Genomic DNA, 21,035 nt, shown 5'->3' with positions numbered 1-21,035 from the left:
AATCTCTTTCAGAGCTCCAGCAACACCATCCCTTGGCACTGATAGCATCATAGGGATATGTCTCATCAGGCCCTGGAGAGCTGTCCAGCTTAAAGCTTTCTAAGGCATTTAACACCATCCTTTTCATGGTGCTGAGGGAACAACACTGCAAAATGAACACGTTTAGTGGGAATGGAGGGCATCTTACTTTCAAAAACACACCTACTTGTGTTATTTCTCTGGGGCATGCAGTTACCCAGAGTGAAAAGTACAAACTTGAAGAGGGAGGAAGGAGCATTGCATTGGGAAGAAAAATATCAAACAGGCTACCCGTGGGTGTTTCATTCTGATGCACTGTGCTACTTCACCTGCCAATTAGAAAAGTTTGTGTGATTACCTGTTGGACAGTCCAAACAAGGAAAGTATGTGAAAGAAATTACATGGTGATATAATACAAATCTTGTACATAAGTGGATTCTCTATGTTGCATCTTGAATGGTAGTGTACAAATGTACTGAATTACACATGCAATTTAATGAAAAGTATTTTTCTTAAGAAACCAAAAAATTTCCACTTCTCTCGTGATAGACACTTCACTCACCCCATTTCAGAATTATTTTTGACCTGTGAAGCATTTTGGTGAAGAGCAGTCAATGTTTGTAACATTGGTAATTATGGCTTCAAATTGAACATAGCTAAGCCCTACAAACAGCAAAGTTTATCAATGATTAAATCAGCTTTAGCAACATTCATCCAATGATGTTTTCAGGATAAGGGGAGTGGTGGTTGCTCTTTAAAAGAGCACCCATGGGAATTTGCTTTTCATGTATTTAATCAGGAAAGGTGATACCTTACTGGCTGCCCGCCTTTTGATCACTGAGGATCACTCTGCTACGCTATCAGAGCCTGCCACTGTGCTCAGAGAATGTTGCCCAGGTTTTCTGCGTTTTGAATGTGGACCTGGACTGCAGACTTTTTCTGGTTATATAGTTTTTTTTTTGTGCTCTGATTTTCACCCGATCTTATTCATTTTTTGGTGCAGAGGAGGGATTTGGGGGTTGATGTGCCTGTTACATTTTTGTTCATTTTTTTGTGCAGAGAGGGAGGACTTGGGGGGATGATCTTGGAGGCCTTTCTTTTCTTTCTTGGTTTCACAGCTACCCAGAAGAAGAATTTCAGAGTTATATACTTTGATAATGAATGAACCTTTGAAAATTTGTTAAGTTCCAAAATGTTTTGCCTCTCCCTGAAAGAGCCCTTGCACAATTTGACCCCTCTCCCCAGAAGGAGATAATGGCGAAGGATTGCATGTGGGGTGTTTGGGAGGGGTGGGGGTGTTGCAGTTCCTTATCAACTGCATCTTCAAATTACACACAAACAAGTTTTACTCAGTTCTTTCTCTAACCACATTTTTCAACTGACACCAAATTTGGGGAGTTTTAAGTGATCACCAAGGCCTGGGATTGGATGTTATAATCCAGGTTGAAAAAGTACCTGGGAATTTTGAAAGTGAGCATTGTCTGGAGATCAGTACGGTCAAACGGGATAGCAAGCAACAAGGGAAAAATGAGAAACAGTTAAGATATTTCAAGGGCACATACAGAATAGGAACAAGCATTGTGGGAACACGATTGGCCTGAACAACTTTGTACAGCACAGCTACTGCACTGTAAACATTCACAGCAATTTAGACAATATACAGTGCTACAGGTTGCACAACCTTAGGAGATAATAGCTTACGCAATGTACAGTCTGATGTACGGCTGAACAGGCTACAATTCTAATGAAACTACTTCAAACATCAGCTCAGCTTGTAAAAAGCAAACACAATAGAGTTCCACAAATAGGGTGACAGACTGTTTTTATCCAGGAGGTGCACAACTTCCTAAAGCCCACCGCATGTACACTATGCATACAATATTACAACCTGCATCTACAGTGCAAGAAAAACTTTGTGAGCCCTTTGCAGTTACCTGGTTTTCTGCATTAATTACTCGTAAAATGTGGTCTGATCTTCATCTAAGTCACAATAATAAATACAATCCGCCTAAACTAGTAACACAAACAGTTGCACTTTTCATGTCTTTATTGAACACACTGTTTAATCATTCACAGTCCAGACAGGAGAAGTATGTGAACCATTGTATTTAACAACTGGTAGAACCTCCGTTAGTAGCAATACCCTCCACCAAATGTTTCCTGTAGCTGCTGATCAGACTTGCACAATGGAGAGGAGGAATTGTAAACCACTCCTCCATACAAAACCATTTCAGTTCACCAATAATTTGGGAATACCTTGCAAAGACAACCTTCTTCAGATTATGCCACAGCATCTCAATTGGGTTAAGGTCTGGATTCTGACTTGGCCATTCCAAAATACTAATTTTCTTCTTTGTAAACCATGCTCTTGTTGATTTACTCTTGTGTTTTGGGTCATTGTCTTGTTGCACCATCCAACTTCTATTAAGCTTCAGGTGACAGACTACTTCCCTGATATGCTCCTGCAAAATGTTTCGATACAATTTTGAATTCATTGTTCCCTCAATGATTACAAGCTGTCCAGGCCCTGAGGAAGCAAAGCAGCCCCAAACAATGATGTTCCTTCCACCATGCTTCACAGCTAGGATGAGGTTTTGGTGCTGGTGTGCATCTCTACCAAAAAATTCAAATTTTGTCTCATCTGTCCAGAGTACATTTCCCAGAAGCATTGTGCAACATCCAGGTGATCTTTTGCAAACTTGAGACATGCAGCAATGTTTTTGTTTTGGGAGAGTAGTGGTTTCCTTCCATGAACATCATTCTTGTTCAGTGTTTTTCCTCATAGTGGACACATGAACAGAGACTTTATCGAGTTCTAGAGATTTCTGCAAGTCCTTTACTGTTACCCTTGGGTTCTTTTTCACCTCCTTCAGCATTCTTTGGATGGATACCCATCTTATCGATTGGACCATCTGACTCCCAATAGCTTTTGTAGAAGGCATCATCCCAGAGGTTCACATACTTCTTTGAACCTAAACTGTGATTGTTTAAATGGTGTACTCAGTAATGACGAGAAGTAGTACGATTGTTTGTGTTATTAGTTTAGGCAGATTGCGTTTGCCTATTATTGTGACTTAGATGACGATCTGATCACATTTTATGAGCAATTAATGCAGAAAACCAAGTAATTGCAAAGAGTTCACAAACTTTTTCTCGCGACTGTCTTAAGTAAATAGTAGATATAAATATTATTGTTAGGATAAACATTAGCAGCAGTACCAACTTGTAGTTTCACATAATAATAGTACTATTAATAAAATGTGGCCAGTGCTGAAGAATATCAAGAAATTTAAAATCAACTTGAGGCCACTTCTTTTCACGTTATACGTCAATGATTTGGATGACAGAATTGATGGCTTTGTGACCTTGTTTGTGCATGATAGGTGGATGGGGGGGGGGGGCGGTAGCATTGAGGAAGTAGAGTGCCTGCAGAAGGACTAGGACAAAATGAAAGAATGGGTGAAGAAGTCGCAGATGGCATATAGTGTAGGGAAGTATATGGTTATGCACTTTGGCAGAAATAAAGGAATAAAGGGGTACATTTTTTCTAAACGAGGAGAAGATTCAAAAATCAGAGGTGCAAAGAGACTTGGGAGTCCTCAAGCAGGATTTCCTAAATGATAACTTGTAAGTTCAGTGGAGGTAAGAAAAGCAAATGCAATGTTAACATTTATTTCCAGAGAATATACAAGCAAGGATTTCAGAGTCTCTAAAGGGCACTGGTCACACCTTAGCTGAAGTATTATAAGCAACACACACAAAATGCTGGAGGAGCTCAGCAGGCCAGGCAGTATCTAGGAAAAGAGTACATTCCATGTTTTGGGCCAAAACCCTTCGGCAGGACTACAGTTAAAAAGCTGAGGAATAGATTTAAAAGCTGGGGGAGGGGAGAAAGAAACACCAGGAGATAGGTGAAACCTGAAGGGGAAGGGATGAAGTAAAAAGCCGGGAAGTTAATTGGTGAAAGAGACAGAAGGCCATGGAAGAAAGAAAAAGGCAGAGGAGTACCAGAGGGAGGTGATGAGTGGGCAAGAAGATAAGATGAGAGAGGGAAAAGGGAATGGAAAATGGTGGGGGGGGGGAAGTAGGGGCATTACTAAAAGTTTGAGAAATCGATATTCATGCCATCAGGTTGGAGGCTACCCAAACGGAATACAAGATGTTATTCCTCCAACCTAAGTGTGGCTTCATCACCATGGATGGACATATCAGAATGGGGATAGGAAGTGGAATTAAAATGAGTGGCTACTGGGAAATCCTGCTTTTTTCTGGTGGACGGAGCATGGGTGCTTGGCGGTGGTCTCCCAATCTACGTCGGCTCTCACCGATATACAGGAGGCCACACTGGGAGCACCTGACACAGTAGATGATCCCAACAGACTCTCAAGTGAAGTGTCATCTCACCTAGAAGGACTACTTAGGACAGAATGGTAGTAGTGAGGGTGGAGGTGTAGGGGCAGGTATAGAACTTGTTCCGCTTGTAAGGATAAGTACCAAGTGGGAGAGCAGTGGGGAGGGACAAATGGACAAGGAAGTTGCATAGGGAGCGATCCTTGTGGAAAGCAGAAAGTGGAGGGTGAGGGAAAGATGGGTTTGGTGGTGGGATCCAGTTGGAGGTGACAAAAGTTTCGGAGAATTACGTGCTGGATGCAGAGGCTGGTGGGGTGGCAGGTGAGGACAAGAGGAACTTTATCCCTGGTAGGGTGGTGGGAGGATGGAGTAAGAGCAGACTTCCGTGAAATGGAAGAGATGCAGTTGAGAGCAACATTGAAGGTGGAGGAAGGGAAGCCCCTTTCTTTGAAAAAGGAGGACACCTCCTTTGTTCTAGAATGAAAAGCCTCACCTTAAGAGCAGATGCGGTGGAGTCAGAAGAATTGAGAGAAGAAGGTGGCGTTTTTACAAGTAACGGGGTGGGAAGAGGTATAGCCCAGGTAGTTGTGAGAGTCCGTGGGTTTATAGTAGACAGTGGATAAGCTGTCTCCAGAGATAGAGACAGTGCGATCGAGAAAGGGAAGGGAGGTGATGGAGATGGACCAGGTAAATTTGAGGGCAGGGTGGAAGTTGGACATAAAGTGGGTGAAGCTGACGAGTTCAGCATGGGTGCAGGAAGCAGCACCAATGCAGTCGTCAATGTAGCACAAGAAAAGTGCGGGGCGGTCACCAGTGTAGGCCTGAAACGCAGACTCTTCCATGTAGCCGACAAACAGGCAGGCATAGCTGTGATCCATGCAGGTGCCCATGGCTACACCTTTTGTTTGAAGGAAGAGAGACGAGCCAAAGGAGAAATTATTTAGCAGGAAAACAAATTCCGCCACACAGAGAGTGGTGGACAAGGGGAACTGGTTAGGTCTGGTGTCCAGAAAAAAATTGAAGAGCTTTGAGGCTTCCTGGTGGGGGATGGAGGTGTACAGAGACTGGACATCCATAGTAAAAATAAAGATGATAGGGGCCAAAGAACCTAAAAATCACTGAAAAGATCCAGAGTGTGTGAAGTGCCATGGATGAAGGTAGGAAGGGACTGAACTAGGAGGATAAAACAGAGTCAAGGTATGCAGATATGAGTTCAGTGGGGCAGGGACAAGCTGAAACAAATGGGGTCTTCCATCTATAGACCACAAAACCTACTGACTTCAACGCCGGCATGCCCGAACATCTCCAGACTGCGAGCCCTGCTGAAATCCGCCAGCTTGAAGTACTGTGAGCAGTTTTGGGCACCTTATCTAAGAAAGAATGTATTGGCATTGGGCAGCAATGACAGGGTGAACAGATAAGGAGTGTTTGATGGCTGTGTGCTGGTACTAACTGCAAATAAGAATGAAGGAGAATCTCACTGAAACCTCTGAATATTGAAACGACTAGATAGAATGGACATGGAGAGGATGTTTTGATGCACCTTTAAAACAGAGATAAGGAGGAATTTCTTTCCACAAAAGGCGGTGTATCTGCGGAATTCATTGCTGTGGAGGGCAAGTCATTGTGTATATATATTAGGGCAGCACTGTAGTATTTGTATGTTCTCCCGGTGACCCCGTGGGTTTTCTCCAGGTGCTCTGGTATCCTCCCTCAATTCAAAGACATACTGGTTGGTGGGTTAATTGATCATTATAAATTGTCCAATGCTTAGCCTAGGATTAAATCAAGGGATTGCTAGTGGTGAGGCTAGAAGGGTCGAAGGGTCTATTCTACACTGTATCTCAATAATTTTTTTAAAACTTATGTATTTAAAGCGGTGGTTGATAGGTTCTTGCCTAGTAAGAGTGGCAAAGGTTATGGGGAGAATGCAGGAAAATGGGGTTGAGATGGATAATAAATCAGCTAACATTAAGTTATGGAGCAGACTCAATGGGTTGAATGACTTAATTCTGTTCCTGTGTCTCACATATAATTACAAATTACAATCAAGCTCAAACTGAACCTATCAAACCTATCTTTCTATTAGAGACAAATACTTGTGAATGCAAGAACAAAAATAGTGCACCTCATGAGGTTGCTTAAGTTTTATAAAACTGAGTCTGTCTAGGATACATGAATTTCAGAAGCTCAGTCTGAAGTTGTTCAATGTCCAGAGCAGACGTTGTTGCATAGCATCCAAAAGTCACCCAAAGGGGGGAAAATGAACATTTGAAGAATATATGTACTGGGATGAAAGTATCAACTGCTTGGGAATTAGGCAGGGAATTGGAGGTGGTGAGCTGGCTGTATTCTTCCAGCAGTTTGCATTTGACAAATAAATCAGCCAATTTCTAACTGGCCTCAAGAGATGTTAAGAAGGCAACACCATGCTCAGCAAGTACAATATATTTAATTGGAAAAAGCACAAGCAAATCTGCCTCTCACTTGGAAGGTATGTTTGAGTTCCCAAGAATAGCGTAGGAGGAATTGAACAGGCTGTACTGCAGCTGCTGTGCTTAAATAATACCAATGAATATATAAGCCCAAATGCAATTTAACACTTCTCTTTACCGACAACGCTGAATATTTCCAGTATTTTCGAATCTCAAATTTTCAGCATTTGCAGTATTTTATTTTATCCAAAATAAATACTTAATGTTACATCTGCTTTTAATAATTTTAGTCAAATTATTAAAATATAATTTAAATTATTGCATAGCTATTAAGTCAATTGTGACATAATAGGAAGAAAAGTAAACCAAAGATAAACCGAGCAACGCAACAGCAAAATCTTAAAATATCCCATTTCTACCACTACCTTCCAACATGGTAACCACTCTTAGAGCTGACCTGGACTATTTGCTGATTCTTCTGCCGTCATTTGCATCAGCAAAGCAACTTGTTGCCGTTCTGAGAGTGGACAGCCCGCTCTAATTCCTGCCCCAAACAATCCAGACCTTCTGGCTCCAGCCTCCTTCTTCACTCGTTTCCGCTCCGGACCTTGCTTCTCTGTAAGCAAAGTTGACAAAAGAATTTTTCTTTTAAGTGCAGATGGACTTTTAATGCGAAACATAAAAATTCAAGCTCATTTTCCGACCACCTTCAGGTTGTTCTCTCTAATGTATCTTCTAATGGCACACACTCACTGGTATCTCACAACAACGTTCGTCATCTATGAGCCTGGGATACCCAAGCATCTGGAAAAAAAACCTGATAAAATGGAACAAAAAAACTAATCCTCACTTGTACATGTGTCCATTTCGTTCAGAATTACTAACTCATTATATGATATTAGGATTCTGTACAGTTGTCATTTCCATTTCCGAGGCCAAAGAATAAATTTGGAACTATGTATCATTAATTGTCAGTCAGCATAATCACTGACTTTGGCTTTCATAAAAACCTTGATTAAAAATTCTTAGTGTTCCACAATGTAAGAAAAACAGATCCCATTTTAAACGGCTATTGCAAATAGCCCAAAATCATCATTACAAACAAAGCCAAAACATTGATTAAAAAATACAGATTGCCAAATGCATTAATAAATCTTAAAATCATATTGTCATAGAAAAACAATTATTTTCCCATAAAATCCTAATTCAATGAAGTAGAATGTAGTCAGTGCTCTTATATTCAATTGTTTGCCATTTTCTGGAAGTTTACAAGAATATATTATGTAAAACCAGTTTTAATATTCCAGCAACTTCAATCAATAGTTGAAATGTTAATACATAAGAACTAAGAATAGGAGTAACCTATCTGGCCTCTTGACCCCATTCCATCATTCGTTAGCATGGCTGATCTACTACCTCAACTCCAGTTTCTTGAATTATTTCCTTACTTCCCAATTCGCTTGATAACCAGAAATCTATCAATTCTCACAATTCTTCAAAGAATTCCACAGAATTCCCATCCTCTTTCTCCTAGTCTCAGTCCAAAACAGTCCACAGTTCATTCTGAATCTGTGTCTTCTCATCCTCGACTCTTCAGTCTAGGGGGAAAAAATACTCCCTGTATCTTGCCTCCTATCTGGACTAAGGCCGGTGAATCTTCAACGTATACCAAATGTGTCATTACTCAAATGGAAAACCACACCTGTACACAATACTCCTTATGTTGCCTCACCAATGCCCATACTACTGTAATAAAGTTAAATTAATATTTTCAAATTTTCTCATTGTAAGACCAACATGCCTTCATAATCACTGGCTCTACCTATATGCTGGCCCTCAGTAACTTGCATGCATGCACACCCGGATCCCTTGAAACCAGCAACATTAGACAATTCTGTTATGTTCATCATGGATAAACTTGGATCTTTTCCTACCACTGCATAATCCATGTGCTATGTTCCTGCCTTTATTCCTTGAAGCCTCTTTACATCTCCTCTGCACTTACAACCTCACCTAGCTTGATTTGGTCAGCAAACTTCAACATTCAATCCCCTCAGCCAAATCGTTGATAGGGACTGTGAACAGATGAAGCACTAGCATAAATCCCTGTGGTACTTCACTAGTCATTGACTGCCAACCAGACAAGGTTCAGTTTGTTCCTAGTCTTTGACTTTGGTCCAATAACCAGTTCTCAACCGCATCACTACGCTTCGTCCGATTCCACATGTCCTAATCTGATTCGACCTATTTCTTATGTTGATCTTTTCCAATATCGTAATTGTTACGCACAAGGAGTTAAACAAGCTGAGACTGCCTGCATCAGTATAATAATAAGGCTACGGGAATACATTATTTGTTAATACCAAAACTGTTGGAATGAAGGATTTTAATCCCCATTCATCTCAGTAACAATTTTATTAATTGTCTGAATTTAAACAATTTGCTAACAGTAGTTTATAATAGGGAATAAGTTGTGGCAAGTAGTAAGAAAGACAAGTGCATTTCTGTTTATTAACCTTGGTCTTGAACATAAAGGGGGCAGAGGACATGAGTACTTAAATCCTGATGAGATTGCACATAATCTGTACCCAAAAATCTTTCTATCTTGGGCTTTCTTGGCTATATTCAGGACTGAAAGATTTTTCAGTATGTATGTGGACAAGGAAATAGACAAGGTACAATAATAGTCATAATTGGTTTCAGAAGGTGTTATGAATTACACCCTACTGCTTCTTACATTATAACATTTCCAGCTTCTCAGTAAGGACTGATTGAATACAAGGCTATATGTCAGTGTGCTTCATAGTTTTTTTTCATGCAGAAATATATAAATGAAACACTATTGTGAAGAAAGCTACACAGAAATTTTTATTTAAAACCTGAACAACATTAAGCTGGTAAATATGGTATTACCAGAAATCACACCCGTACGTCTATTAACTACTTAAGGATTGATGATGTCTAGTACTGGCGGCTAAAGAGAAAAATCACAATTAAGGAAACCATAACTGCAACTGCTGCATAAAGAAAGCACATTGTGAAACACAGCAATAATTTTTATATTGTAGTGTTTGCATCCTTTGATGGTATGCAAAGAGCCTGAATTTCATCAGCAACCAACAATTTCAAAATAATTCTATGGATCAGGTTCAAGAATTATAGAAACAAATTGCAAGAGCATTTATTTCAGCCCATTCTCTCTGTCGTTTGCTCTTTAAATGAGTGACAGAATTAGTTGGACATGGCCCATCTTTCCACATGGCTATATACTCCAAATGATAAGCTGTCAAGTCTAGTTCACTTTTGAAAATTATTACCAAATCCTCCACCACCACTTTCCAATCATAACAACTTGCTGTGCTTCAAAAAACTTCTGCTAACTACCTTAAACCTGCTTCTTCAGTTATTGACACTGCAGGTCTATGAGATTCTCCCCATTACTATCAAACACTAATTTTGAGAATCCATTAAAAGCTTGATTAATAATTTATGCTCTAATGAAGAAGTCCCATTTCTCTCAGATCTCTCTACAAGGAACTATCCCCCTCACCATATTTGACTGCCTTCTAGCAAGTCACCTTTACATCCTTTTCAAGGCCTTGACATTCTTTTGTTTAAAATTTACAAAATGTATCAGTGAAATTCGTTAAAAGCTTGATCTAACTTCCATATTATTGTTTGCTACATATATAAACACACAAGGATTGCTTTACAAGGAAAATAAAGTGAAGTAACAATGCTGATAAAAGTACAGCTACAGTGCACAGTTAAAAAGTGTACTGGTTAAAGGCCCAGGTTAATAAACAGCAATCTGAACTGAAATATTAAATGGACCTCAGAGTGAGGTTATAGAAAATCTGGCCCATTGAATTTGTTATATACGAAGGCATAGAAATGGTTGAGGACCAATACTGTGTTTTTTTTTTCCATAAAGAATGATATATGAGATGGTGAATACCAAGTAACTGCAGAGATTGGAAATCTGAAAAGAATGAAAACAGAAAACACAAGAGATAGGCAGAATGTCAGGTAGCAGCGTCAGTGAAAAGAGAAATGCAATTTTTAACCTTTCATTAGAGTTGGAATAGTGAGAAACAAGACACCCACCCCACACCCAAAAGAAAAGACAAAATAAACTGGCCATATTCATGTCAGCATAGTAGACTACCACAAGAATTAATGCTTGGGCCTCTTTTACTTGATACATAATTAGTTGTCTCTTTTAAGTGTACTTGGTGGGGAAGTAAACTTGTCAGGATGCTGAAAAGAGGTTGCCTGTAGGTATATAGGTTGGGGTGGACTATACAGTAGGTATTACTGGGGAATGATTGAGGTTAAATTCCATTTTCATTCATGAAAAAAGGCTTTTATTAAATGGTGGTTTAAGAACTATTATATATGAAACAAAGTCAGTAAATAGACACAGCATGAAATTATTAAAGTAAATGGGACTTTAGTCTTAACTGCAAGGTTATTGAACTATAAGAATAAGCAACAATTGCCACTCTTGTGCAGGATATTAGCTGCAGTACTTCACAGAATTTTGGGCTCATTATCCAAGGAAGGACAATACTTGCATTGGAGTAGTGCTATGGCAAAGACTGAGGATATCAAGCCACATAACAGAACAGCTGAGGGAAAAAAAAATCACATGTGAGTTTACAACCATTAACTAGCAATCAAATTTGTAAAAATACTGTAAATTTCTAAATGTCTCTAAAATTTAGAAACATTCACAAGTAGAAATTACAACAGAAATAAAAATATTCAAATGAACAAAATCATGCAAAAAATATAAATCACCTTTTTTTTCCACTGAATGGATACATCATGTCATGCCAATTCTAACATGGAAAAATAAACTATATTATGGTAGTAACATACATGTACTATATTATGTATGTTGCTTGAAATTTCCAGCATCTGCAGAATTCCTGTTGTTTATATTATGGAAGTACTGAGTTGCTGTCTTCAAGAATGCTTTCAATCACTATTTTCTTCAAATTGCTACAGAAAGCTTAAGATCTTTCCACACATTTAGTATTGAAGCTTTTCTTTGGTAATTCACAATGGTACAACAAAGGTTTATTACAAACAAATCCACCATTAAATATAAATTAGTACCCACTAAGTAAAAGATGCAAAGTTGTTTGCCACTTACGATGCAACTCACCTTGGCCCTATTACAAACTTAAAACTTCCAACCTACCTGCATGTCACTACGTTGACTAATTTTAGTTTAACAGGCGACAATTTCACACATTCTACAATTGCAATTTAAACTAGACTGCAGTCACCTGAATACAGAGTATTCAGATAAAACAAAAGATGAAACTCATGAGATTAAACTAGATCGTACCAGTCATACTAGAAAATAGCCTACTTATTAATTGTATGCATCAGGTACTTCCAAATGAGAAAGCATGAGGATACTTCCAAGAATTAACTGGAACTAATAAAGTGCTTCTTACTTCTGGATTCTTTAATGCATGTCACAAATAATGAAGAATTTCTTGTGTATGCACCACAACAATGTTAGAGAAATGCAGCAGCCAGTTTAACAAATCCCCACAAAGGACCAAGAGAAATCGGCAACTGATCTGTTTTTGTAGAGTGAGTCATGATAAAAAGGTTGATGCTGAACAGTTCTAGTTCACTACACTTATTTCAATGTGTTAAGAACTATGTTAGAGTCAGGGGATATTACACAGCTAAGATGGATGAGACTGCTGTTAAAGCAATTCTTCAACTTAAGCACCATCAAATGCTGACAGACTTTCCAGTGGTTATACAGCAGGTATAAACAACTGCTCTGGCTGAGATACTAATCATTTCTTCACAGCATTATATGAGGGCATTGGGTTCATTGGATTCCTGCCTTGCCAGTCCCGACAGAACAAATTCATCAGTCCCATAACCCTCCTCTCCTGCATTCTTTGACCTTCTCACACACACACAAAACATTGCTTAGATTTTTCTGCCATTTTTGTAAACTCCACATGAAACCCAGAACCAGTGAGTTTAATGGCAACAGAGTTAACTGCTGCATCAGTTCGTTATATACTCTTTCCATATTCCCCTCCACCACCACCACCTAATGAAGCTTATGGAATTATAAAGAGAATTATAAGAGTTTTACTATTTGGTTGGCTGAAAATAGTTCTGTTGTAATGGAACGTTCAATATAAATACTGAACTAGCAGAGTGGGCAAGTATGTTATCTCAAAAGAAATGTTTACAACTTTTTAAGGTAAATACATCTCCTCGTTAAAATAAAACAGGAATGTTAGGATGCTTCATTCTGAACATGAGACATTTGAAAAACATGAAACATTTTGCTAATCTGATTTGGATACACCTTATCCTCCCTGATAAACTCACTTTCACCACTGAACCGTTCCCATCTACACACAGTTAACAGCATCCATCAGTGAGATGCAATCACATGCCATATCCACAGCAATATAGGAGGGAGCTGATGCCAAGACATATTGCTGATAAATGGAATGGTTTTGAGGGTACATCCAAATAATCACAAAGGAACATTTCAGGTACAAGAGCAAAATATGGCGGATGCCAGAAACCTAAACTAAGAGGGATGGATATAAAAAGAAAGTTTGATATGGAGAACCTAACATGGAAGTATTAACTAGGGGAAGGTGGGAAAAACTTTTTGATGTCATTACAAAATGAAAAACCTCTGTATAATGGAAAATTCCAGTAAACCTGAAATTAAAATTAATTAGGTCATCTGGTATGCCTGGTAAATGTGAGAAATCTGTAGTAGAAATAAAATGATTTTAGAGATGCAATTACTCAACTCCATTCATAATTTTATTTTAAATAAATAGAATAGTCATGATTTAGTTTCATGAAGATCAAAAGTCTACAATATAGCTTCAGATGATGACAAAAGATCCCATACACATATATATATATTTTTTTAGCTCATTGAAGCGGTATATCTTAGACACAAGCAAAAACTATTAAAAAATTAAAAAGGAAAGCCAGTATTGTATCAGACATCACTCTATAGAACTGTTCAAGGATTTTATATTTTTGTTTTGCAAATTTGAAATATTCCATTTTAAAACTAATTTCCTAACAATTTAACATGAAATAACTATTAATTGCTGTGACACTGAAAGCGCCCCCACAACAATTATTTGCATACCATGTTTCTAATTGGCAGAATACCGTCAATTTCTTGTTTTGGATGCAAGTGCTGCAAAATCATCCAAAACAACTTCCAGTGTCTAAACATCATTGACCAGAGGACGTCACAAAGTTCATATCTTTCCTTCAAATCCTTACCCATCATTTCTGGACTTTTACGTGTTATCAAATTAACAGTGTTGACATCATAAATGCCAAACAACAAAACCAAATCACAACTCCAACCACGTAGTGTCCACAAGAGCACAAAATAGGAACAAGAAACACCTCATGCCTCCTGTGCCATTCAATACAATCATGGCTCATCTCTGCTGGTCTCAACTCCCCTTCTGTGCCATTTTCCATACCATCAATTTCTTTATGTATCAAAAATTTAATCCAAAATCACACCTTAAAGTCTAATGAGGGGGACATTGCCACCCTCGAGGGTAAAGAAACCCAAAGTCAAAGGAAGATTTATTATCAAATTACCGTATAGGTTACCATATACTACCTCAAGATTCATTTTCTTGCAGGCACTTACAGGAAAATAAAGAAATACAGTAGAATTTATGAAAAACTATACCCAACAAAGACTGACAAACAACCAATGGGCAAAAGAACACACATTGTGCAAATAAAATGTAATACTGAGAACATGAGTTGTAAAGAGTCCTTGTAGAGTTAGATCAGAGTTGTGGTATATAAGGTTATCCATACCGGTTCAGGAGCCTGATGGTTGCAGGATAATAACTGTTCCTCAATCTGGTAGTGTGGGACCCAAGGCTTCTGTATCTCGTGCCCAATGGTAGTAGCAAAAAGAGAGAGCATGGCCTAGATGGTAGTGCTCTTTGTAGATGAAACCATCAATCTATCTCCAGCAGATTTCGAATCTCTTGGTTCATCTAGGACTTCTGGTCGGGGAAGATTGAATGATTTTGTAGAAATACACTTGTCCACAACAGTCTTTATCACCGCTAGCCAAAGTGATCTCAAACCGGCTGGATATTTACAGCAAAATGCAGTAGGCAAGATTATTTAATCAATCTCCAATCAGGAAAAACAAATTTGGTGGGGATAATTCTTCTGTAAGCTAAGTACCACAGCGCACCTGGGTATTCTGGGGAGTTTCTTTAGCAGACACAAGACTCAAGATATGAGTGTAATGGAATATTCCCCACTTGCCTGGATGTGTCCAACCTCAACGATACTGAAGACCAAGCTGTTTGCATGAATAATTTTGACAACAGCTTTAAGATCCATTTGCTGCCAGAGTCATAGGTTATTCTTCTAGGGCAGTAGAGTTATTGGGTCTTTTGAACTAAATGGGGTGGCATGGCAGGGTAGTGGTTAGCATGACATATTACAGTACCAGTGACCCAGGTTCATTTCCCATTGCTGCCCGCAAGGAGCTTGTACGTTCTCCTTATGACCACGTGCTCCAGTTTCCTCCCACAGTCCAAAGACATACCAGTTGGTAAGTTAATTGGTCATTTAAAGTGTCCCATGATTAGGCTAGGGTTAACTCTGTCAGCACTTGAGCAGTCTTGTAAAGACGAAGCCCGTGCAACAATGTTCGAAGGGCTGGAAGGGCCTACGCAGCACTGTAGCTTAATAAATAAATTAAATGGCAATCGCTAAAGAACCTATCAGAAATTCTGTTCAATTTTATGACACAAGGACACTTTTATGATTAGATTCTGAAGATTTAGCCAACTAACTTTGTTTTTCATCCAATTATTAAAAGGAAACTTTGTTGCACTCTTTGGTCTTTAGTGGGAATTCTGACATTCCTTTATGGTCAAATGCAAATTACATTAATAAGAATGCTTATGCATATTCAGGTATATAAAAAGTATTCCCCCCCCCCAGAAGTTTTCATGATTTATTGTTTTATAAAATTTAATCACAGTGGATTTAATTTGGCTTTTTTTTGACACTTTTGTGTTAGGGTGATCTAAAAAAATTACAAACATAAAACACAAAACACATTAAGTATTCACGCCCTTCAAGTCAGTATTTCGTGGATGCACCTTTGGCAGCAATTGCAGCCTTGAGTCTGTGTGGACAAGACTATCTGCTTTGCACATCTGGACATTGCAATTTTCCCCATTCTTCTTTACAAAACTCCTCAAGCTCTGTCAGATTGCATGGGGTTTGTGAGTGAACAGCCCTTTTCAAGTTCAGTCACAAATTCTCATTTGGATTGAGGTCTGGACTCTGACTTGGCCATTGCAGGACATTAACTTTGTTGTTTTTAAGCTATTCCGGCATAGCTTTGGCTTTATGCTTGGGGTCATTATCTTGCTGGAAAACAAATCTTCTCCCAAATCACAGTTCTCTTGCAAGCTATATTTTGCTGCATTTATTTTACCCTCTACTTTCACAAGCCTTCCAGGGCCAGCTGCAGTGAAGCATTCCCACAGCATGATACAGCCTCCACCATGCTTTATGGTAAGGATAATGTGTTTCTGATGATGTGCGGTATTTGGCTTATGCCACTCTCCCATAAAGCTGCGACTGGTGAAGTACCCAGGCAACAGTTGCTATATGCACAGTCTCTCCCATCTGAACCACTGAAGCTTGTAATTCCTCCAGGGTTGTCATAGGTTTTTTGGTAGCCTCACTGTTCCCTTTCTTGCACGGTCACTCAGTTTTTGAGGACTGCCTGCTCTAGGCAGATTTATAGCTGGGCCATATTCTTAACATTTCTTGATGATTCACTTAACCAAGGGATATTCAGTGACTTGGAAATTTTCTTGTATCCATCTCCTGACTTCTGCTTTTTAATAACCCTTTCACAGAGTTGCTTGGGAGTGTTCTTTTGTCTTCATGGGGCAGTTTTTATTTATCTGGGTGCTGGCTCACTTGCAGTTGGACCTTCCAGATAAAGGAGTATTTTTACTACAATTAATTGTAAGTGTGCACCTTGACTGCACACAGTGATCTCCATTTAACTAATTGTGTTTAACTTCTAAAACCAATCGGCTGCATCAATGTTGATTTGGTGTGTCATATTAAAGGGGGTGAATACATATGCAATCAATAATTTTGTATTTTATATTTGTAATTAATTTATATTACTCCGTAGAGATCTGTTTTCACTTTGACAAGGAAATGTCTTTTTCTGTTGATTAGTATTAAAAAAAGCCAAATTAATCCTACTGTGATTCAATGTTGTGAAACAATAAAACATGAAAACTTCCAAGGGGAATGAATACTTTTTAGAGGCACTGCATATACAGTAGTATTTAAATTCACTGATAGGAGTGTGTGCAGTGAAAATAAATGATATTTTATGCTGCAAAATGTATGAAATCAAATAAATTTGATAAGTCAAATGCATCTGTCTGGTTGTTCACACTTGGTTAATAACACAATAGATGTTACGTAAATACATTAATCTTGAAATGAGTTCAAACTGAATATATACACCATGGAAATAGATCAATGGATTACATATTTTTAGCCCAACCTAAAATATTGCACCAGTTAACATTTGTAAATATACATAGGTAATTACACTTAATGACTTCTCGTTCTTACAGAACACAGAAAATGCATCTGTTGAACTCCTTTTACTCTACATCTCTCAATATTCATCTGTTACCCTTGCAGATCGATGATTTTATCATACTGAAATTTCTTGCATCAGACATTTAGGTGACGTCCAGATCTTTTTATTTTTTTATATATATTCATAACATTCATTTACCTTTTCTTTTGAGCTTCTTTCAGTCACCATTTGCTTTTTATCCTTAGGTTTTCTCTTCTGAGTGGTTATATTTCCCTTAATTTCACCTCAATTTCCCCTCCTTCCCCTTCCCCCCTTCATGCATCCCCTTTGCAAATGTATTATGAAAATCGACATGCAACACTCAATTCATTTTAATTATTTATCCTCTCATGTTTCTTCAAAAAAGACAATGGTACACTTGCTTTTAAACATCATCTTTTCTACATCTGAGTAGCAAATTTCTCTGTACAATAATTTAACTCTTTAGGATAGTTATTAAGATTGACAGAACTAAAGTACTGTACATCAGCATACTTCCTCATTACAAAGTACAGCACACTAATAATTACCATTCCTCTAAATTGATATTTGCTTTGTAGCTTCACAGTTTTTAGTTTGCTCTATGAAGAATAATTTATTTAATACTTATCTTTGGTTAATCACTGATGTTTTTCTTCCTCTACATGTCTGGCAATTTCACGATGTAAGTGTTCAACTCATAATGAAACTTGACCTAATATGCCTGTCTTTGCTTCAACATTATAATCTTGCTTCTATCTCTTTACTAAGCTCTTACGATTTATGTCTTAATAGTAAACATTTGACTGTCCTTTCCATTCACACATTTTTTGATGTTTTTGTTTTGAATAACTTTCTAAAGTTCTTTATATTTACCTCAACTTTGTTCCCAAATCATCCCAGCATTAAATAAAGCATTAAGTTTGATCTAATCTTCTGATGCATCAATAGGAAATCAGCTTCTCAGGTATTTTCTCAAACCATGTATTCTACTTACACTATTCCATCTCCAGCTTAAATAGTTCCAATCGCTGTTCCATGATTCTATTTGCAAAATAATCCATGATCTGTGAAAGATTTTCAGTGGTGCCATTGTCTCTGCCTTAGACAAGTAAAAGACTTCAATTCATTCTTAGTTCTGGCAATTGGATTCATAAGATTTAGCTGTTAAGGGCTTTCCTTCCCTTTAATAATTAGTTGTAAGTTATAAAGCAACTGCACTTTTGCAGAAGGGATAAAGGATTAAAGCTAAGTTATATGGCCATTCCAAGAGCCCAGTTAATACTGAAGCTTCTAGCCCAATAATATAATAATATATAGGCATTCGTTAGTCTCGTGAGACCATGGATTTGCGCACTGGAAGGTTTCCAGGGCACAGGTCTGGGCAAGGTTGTATGGAAGACTGGCAGTTGCCCATGCTGCAAGTCTCGCCTCTCCACGCCACCGATGTGGTCCAAGGGAAGGGCACTAGGGCCAGTACAGCTTGGCACCGGTGTTGTCACAGAGCAATATGTGGTTAAGTGCCTTGCTCAAGCACACAATACACTGCCTTCAGATCACTAGACCAACGCCTTAACCACTTGGCCACGCGCCAACACAATAATATAATGAGTCCATTATGATCTTTATTATTTCTTCTGTGCTTCATATTTACATTTATACAATTGTACACAAGATAGCTTAATTGCTGTGTGATGGAAAAGATGCACAAATATCATTTCTGCTGTGCATGTAGCCAAGCATAGAAAAATTGCAAACCTTCAAGAAAAATTCAAATCAATGCAGGTTCTAGAATACATTGTAGAAATGGCTGTAAACTATGGACAGTAAATATTTCAAAGTACATTTCCAGAAAGAGTTTGCTTACAAGGTTTTTGTCAAATGAAGATCCTTCACAATCATAAATGTCAGTTCATGGCCAAGAAAGAGAAAAATTAAGAGAAGCAATTGGGATTAATGCCAAAATGAATTTGAAGAAGTTTGGCTCAGAATTACATAATTATTAAATCTGAGACACAAAACTAAGTAAACTTATTCTGGATTCTAATTGCTCCAAATCTGAATAATCCCAAACAGTACCCAAGGCATGGGATGCATGGCATGCAGTTTAAAATCTCTTCACATATTGACAGGATAATTGTCCAAATGTTATATATCATTTTGACCTTATTGGAGCTGTTGTGCAAAACATACTTTACTACTAAATTACATTTTTTTTTCAACAAATAAGATCTTCTTGTACCAGGACCATTAGGTCAGCTACCAAATTTTCACAACTGAAAGTAATCAATAGGAACACGGAGACTATGTCAACATATTTAAAGGCTCAGTTCAGGACTTACTTTAAAAATTAATTATGATTAACTTTAATTGCCTTTTTCTTACCTGAGGATTTGCTTCCCAATGCAGCCTGCAAAAACCTGTTGGAGAAAGTATACACTGAGGAACAGAGTAGACATTCCAATCACAACAGGGAGAGAACTGCACTGTAAATCAAGCAGAAAGCTAGGTTTCATCCCAAACAAAGCAGCAACAGTCTTGTTGACAAATGTATAGTATTATTCAGCCAGGAAGCATTAATACATGCAAGCCAGCTGTCACCATAATTGCTACTAAATAAGATTCTAATTGACCATGTTTCCACTTCTAAATTTATTATAATCCTATATTCTAGCTACTGTAATAACTAAGTTCAAATCCATCATTCCTACGTATTTTTATGATGCTTTTACTTTAAGAAATGGTTGTATCAGTCATTCTGATTGGTATTAGTTTATAATGAAACCAGTGATTTCAAAATTGTAAAATAAAACTATTTTCCACACAAAGGTTTGGTGACTATTTCTACACTAGACTCCTGCTTCCATCACAATACTAGTTAAAATAACTAATTCAAGTGCAGGGGTGAACAAACTAAAAACTTGAGTTTTCAGTGGGTTTTTTTTGTACCTTCCTGTTGATAAACAACAACAGAGAAACTAGTCTAAAGGGAAGACCCCCATTATTGGTTATGTGGATACAAAAAGGATAAAGCTATGTAACTCCAAATACCTTCCATAAGTTCTTCTCTCTGTAGCAATTAGCCCCATCCTTACCAACACAGACACAGGGAAGGATATGCAGAGATGGGGAAAGCAGCAGCTCAGAGAATGATGATATTCTTAATTATGTGCATCAGCAAGCAATAATTTGCAGTAAAATTCTTAGGTTTTTGTTTTATTTACATGTGGCAATGATCCATTGCAATCAATGTGCAATATCTGCATATATTCTTGATCTATTACAACACCAATAAAGGTTCATTGTCCTGATTCTGTAATCAGAAGAAAGTGGAAATCAGGAAGTTGTTGCCAAATTATGTCAGCTTTTCAACAATCTAACTTGCGACACCATCTCACCAAAACGTGTGCATTAAAAAATAGGAAAGCTTGTAAAGTTATGGTTTTTTTCCTACTAGATTTCAAAATCAACAACCTCCACATTAACATTTCTCACTGCAATCCATTTCCACTTAATGACCGATAAGCTTTGTCAATTTTTAC

The 21,035-nt window shown here is 38.0% G+C and overlaps 1 protein-coding gene across 3 annotated transcripts in view; it reads right to left on the bottom strand.

Annotated features, from left to right (window-relative positions):
• The window catches only part of ankrd11 (ankyrin repeat domain 11), a 187,501-nt gene that overhangs the window by 58,608 nt on the left and 107,858 nt on the right, over positions 1-21,035 (bottom strand). The window contains exons 1-3 of one of the 3 annotated variants that reach the window (XM_063067045.1): positions 20,718-20,771; positions 19,879-19,913; positions 7,261-7,419 (exon numbers count right to left, since the gene is read on the bottom strand). In XM_063067045.1, the coding sequence (XP_062923115.1) occupies positions 7,261-7,419; positions 19,879-19,913; positions 20,718-20,734 (211 nt within the window). In that variant the 5' untranslated portion in view covers positions 20,735-20,771. Of the gene's footprint in view, positions 1-7,260; positions 7,420-19,878; positions 19,914-20,717; positions 20,772-21,035 lie in introns of those variants that run through there. The other 2 variants (XM_063067047.1, XM_063067044.1) reach the window with 2 other exon arrangements.

This window comes from Mobula hypostoma, chromosome 14 (genome assembly GCF_963921235.1).
Source record: "Mobula hypostoma chromosome 14, sMobHyp1.1, whole genome shotgun sequence".
NCBI lineage: Eukaryota > Metazoa > Chordata > Chondrichthyes > Myliobatiformes > Myliobatidae > Mobula > Mobula hypostoma.
This window is presented reverse-complemented; position numbering and strand designations above follow the sequence as displayed.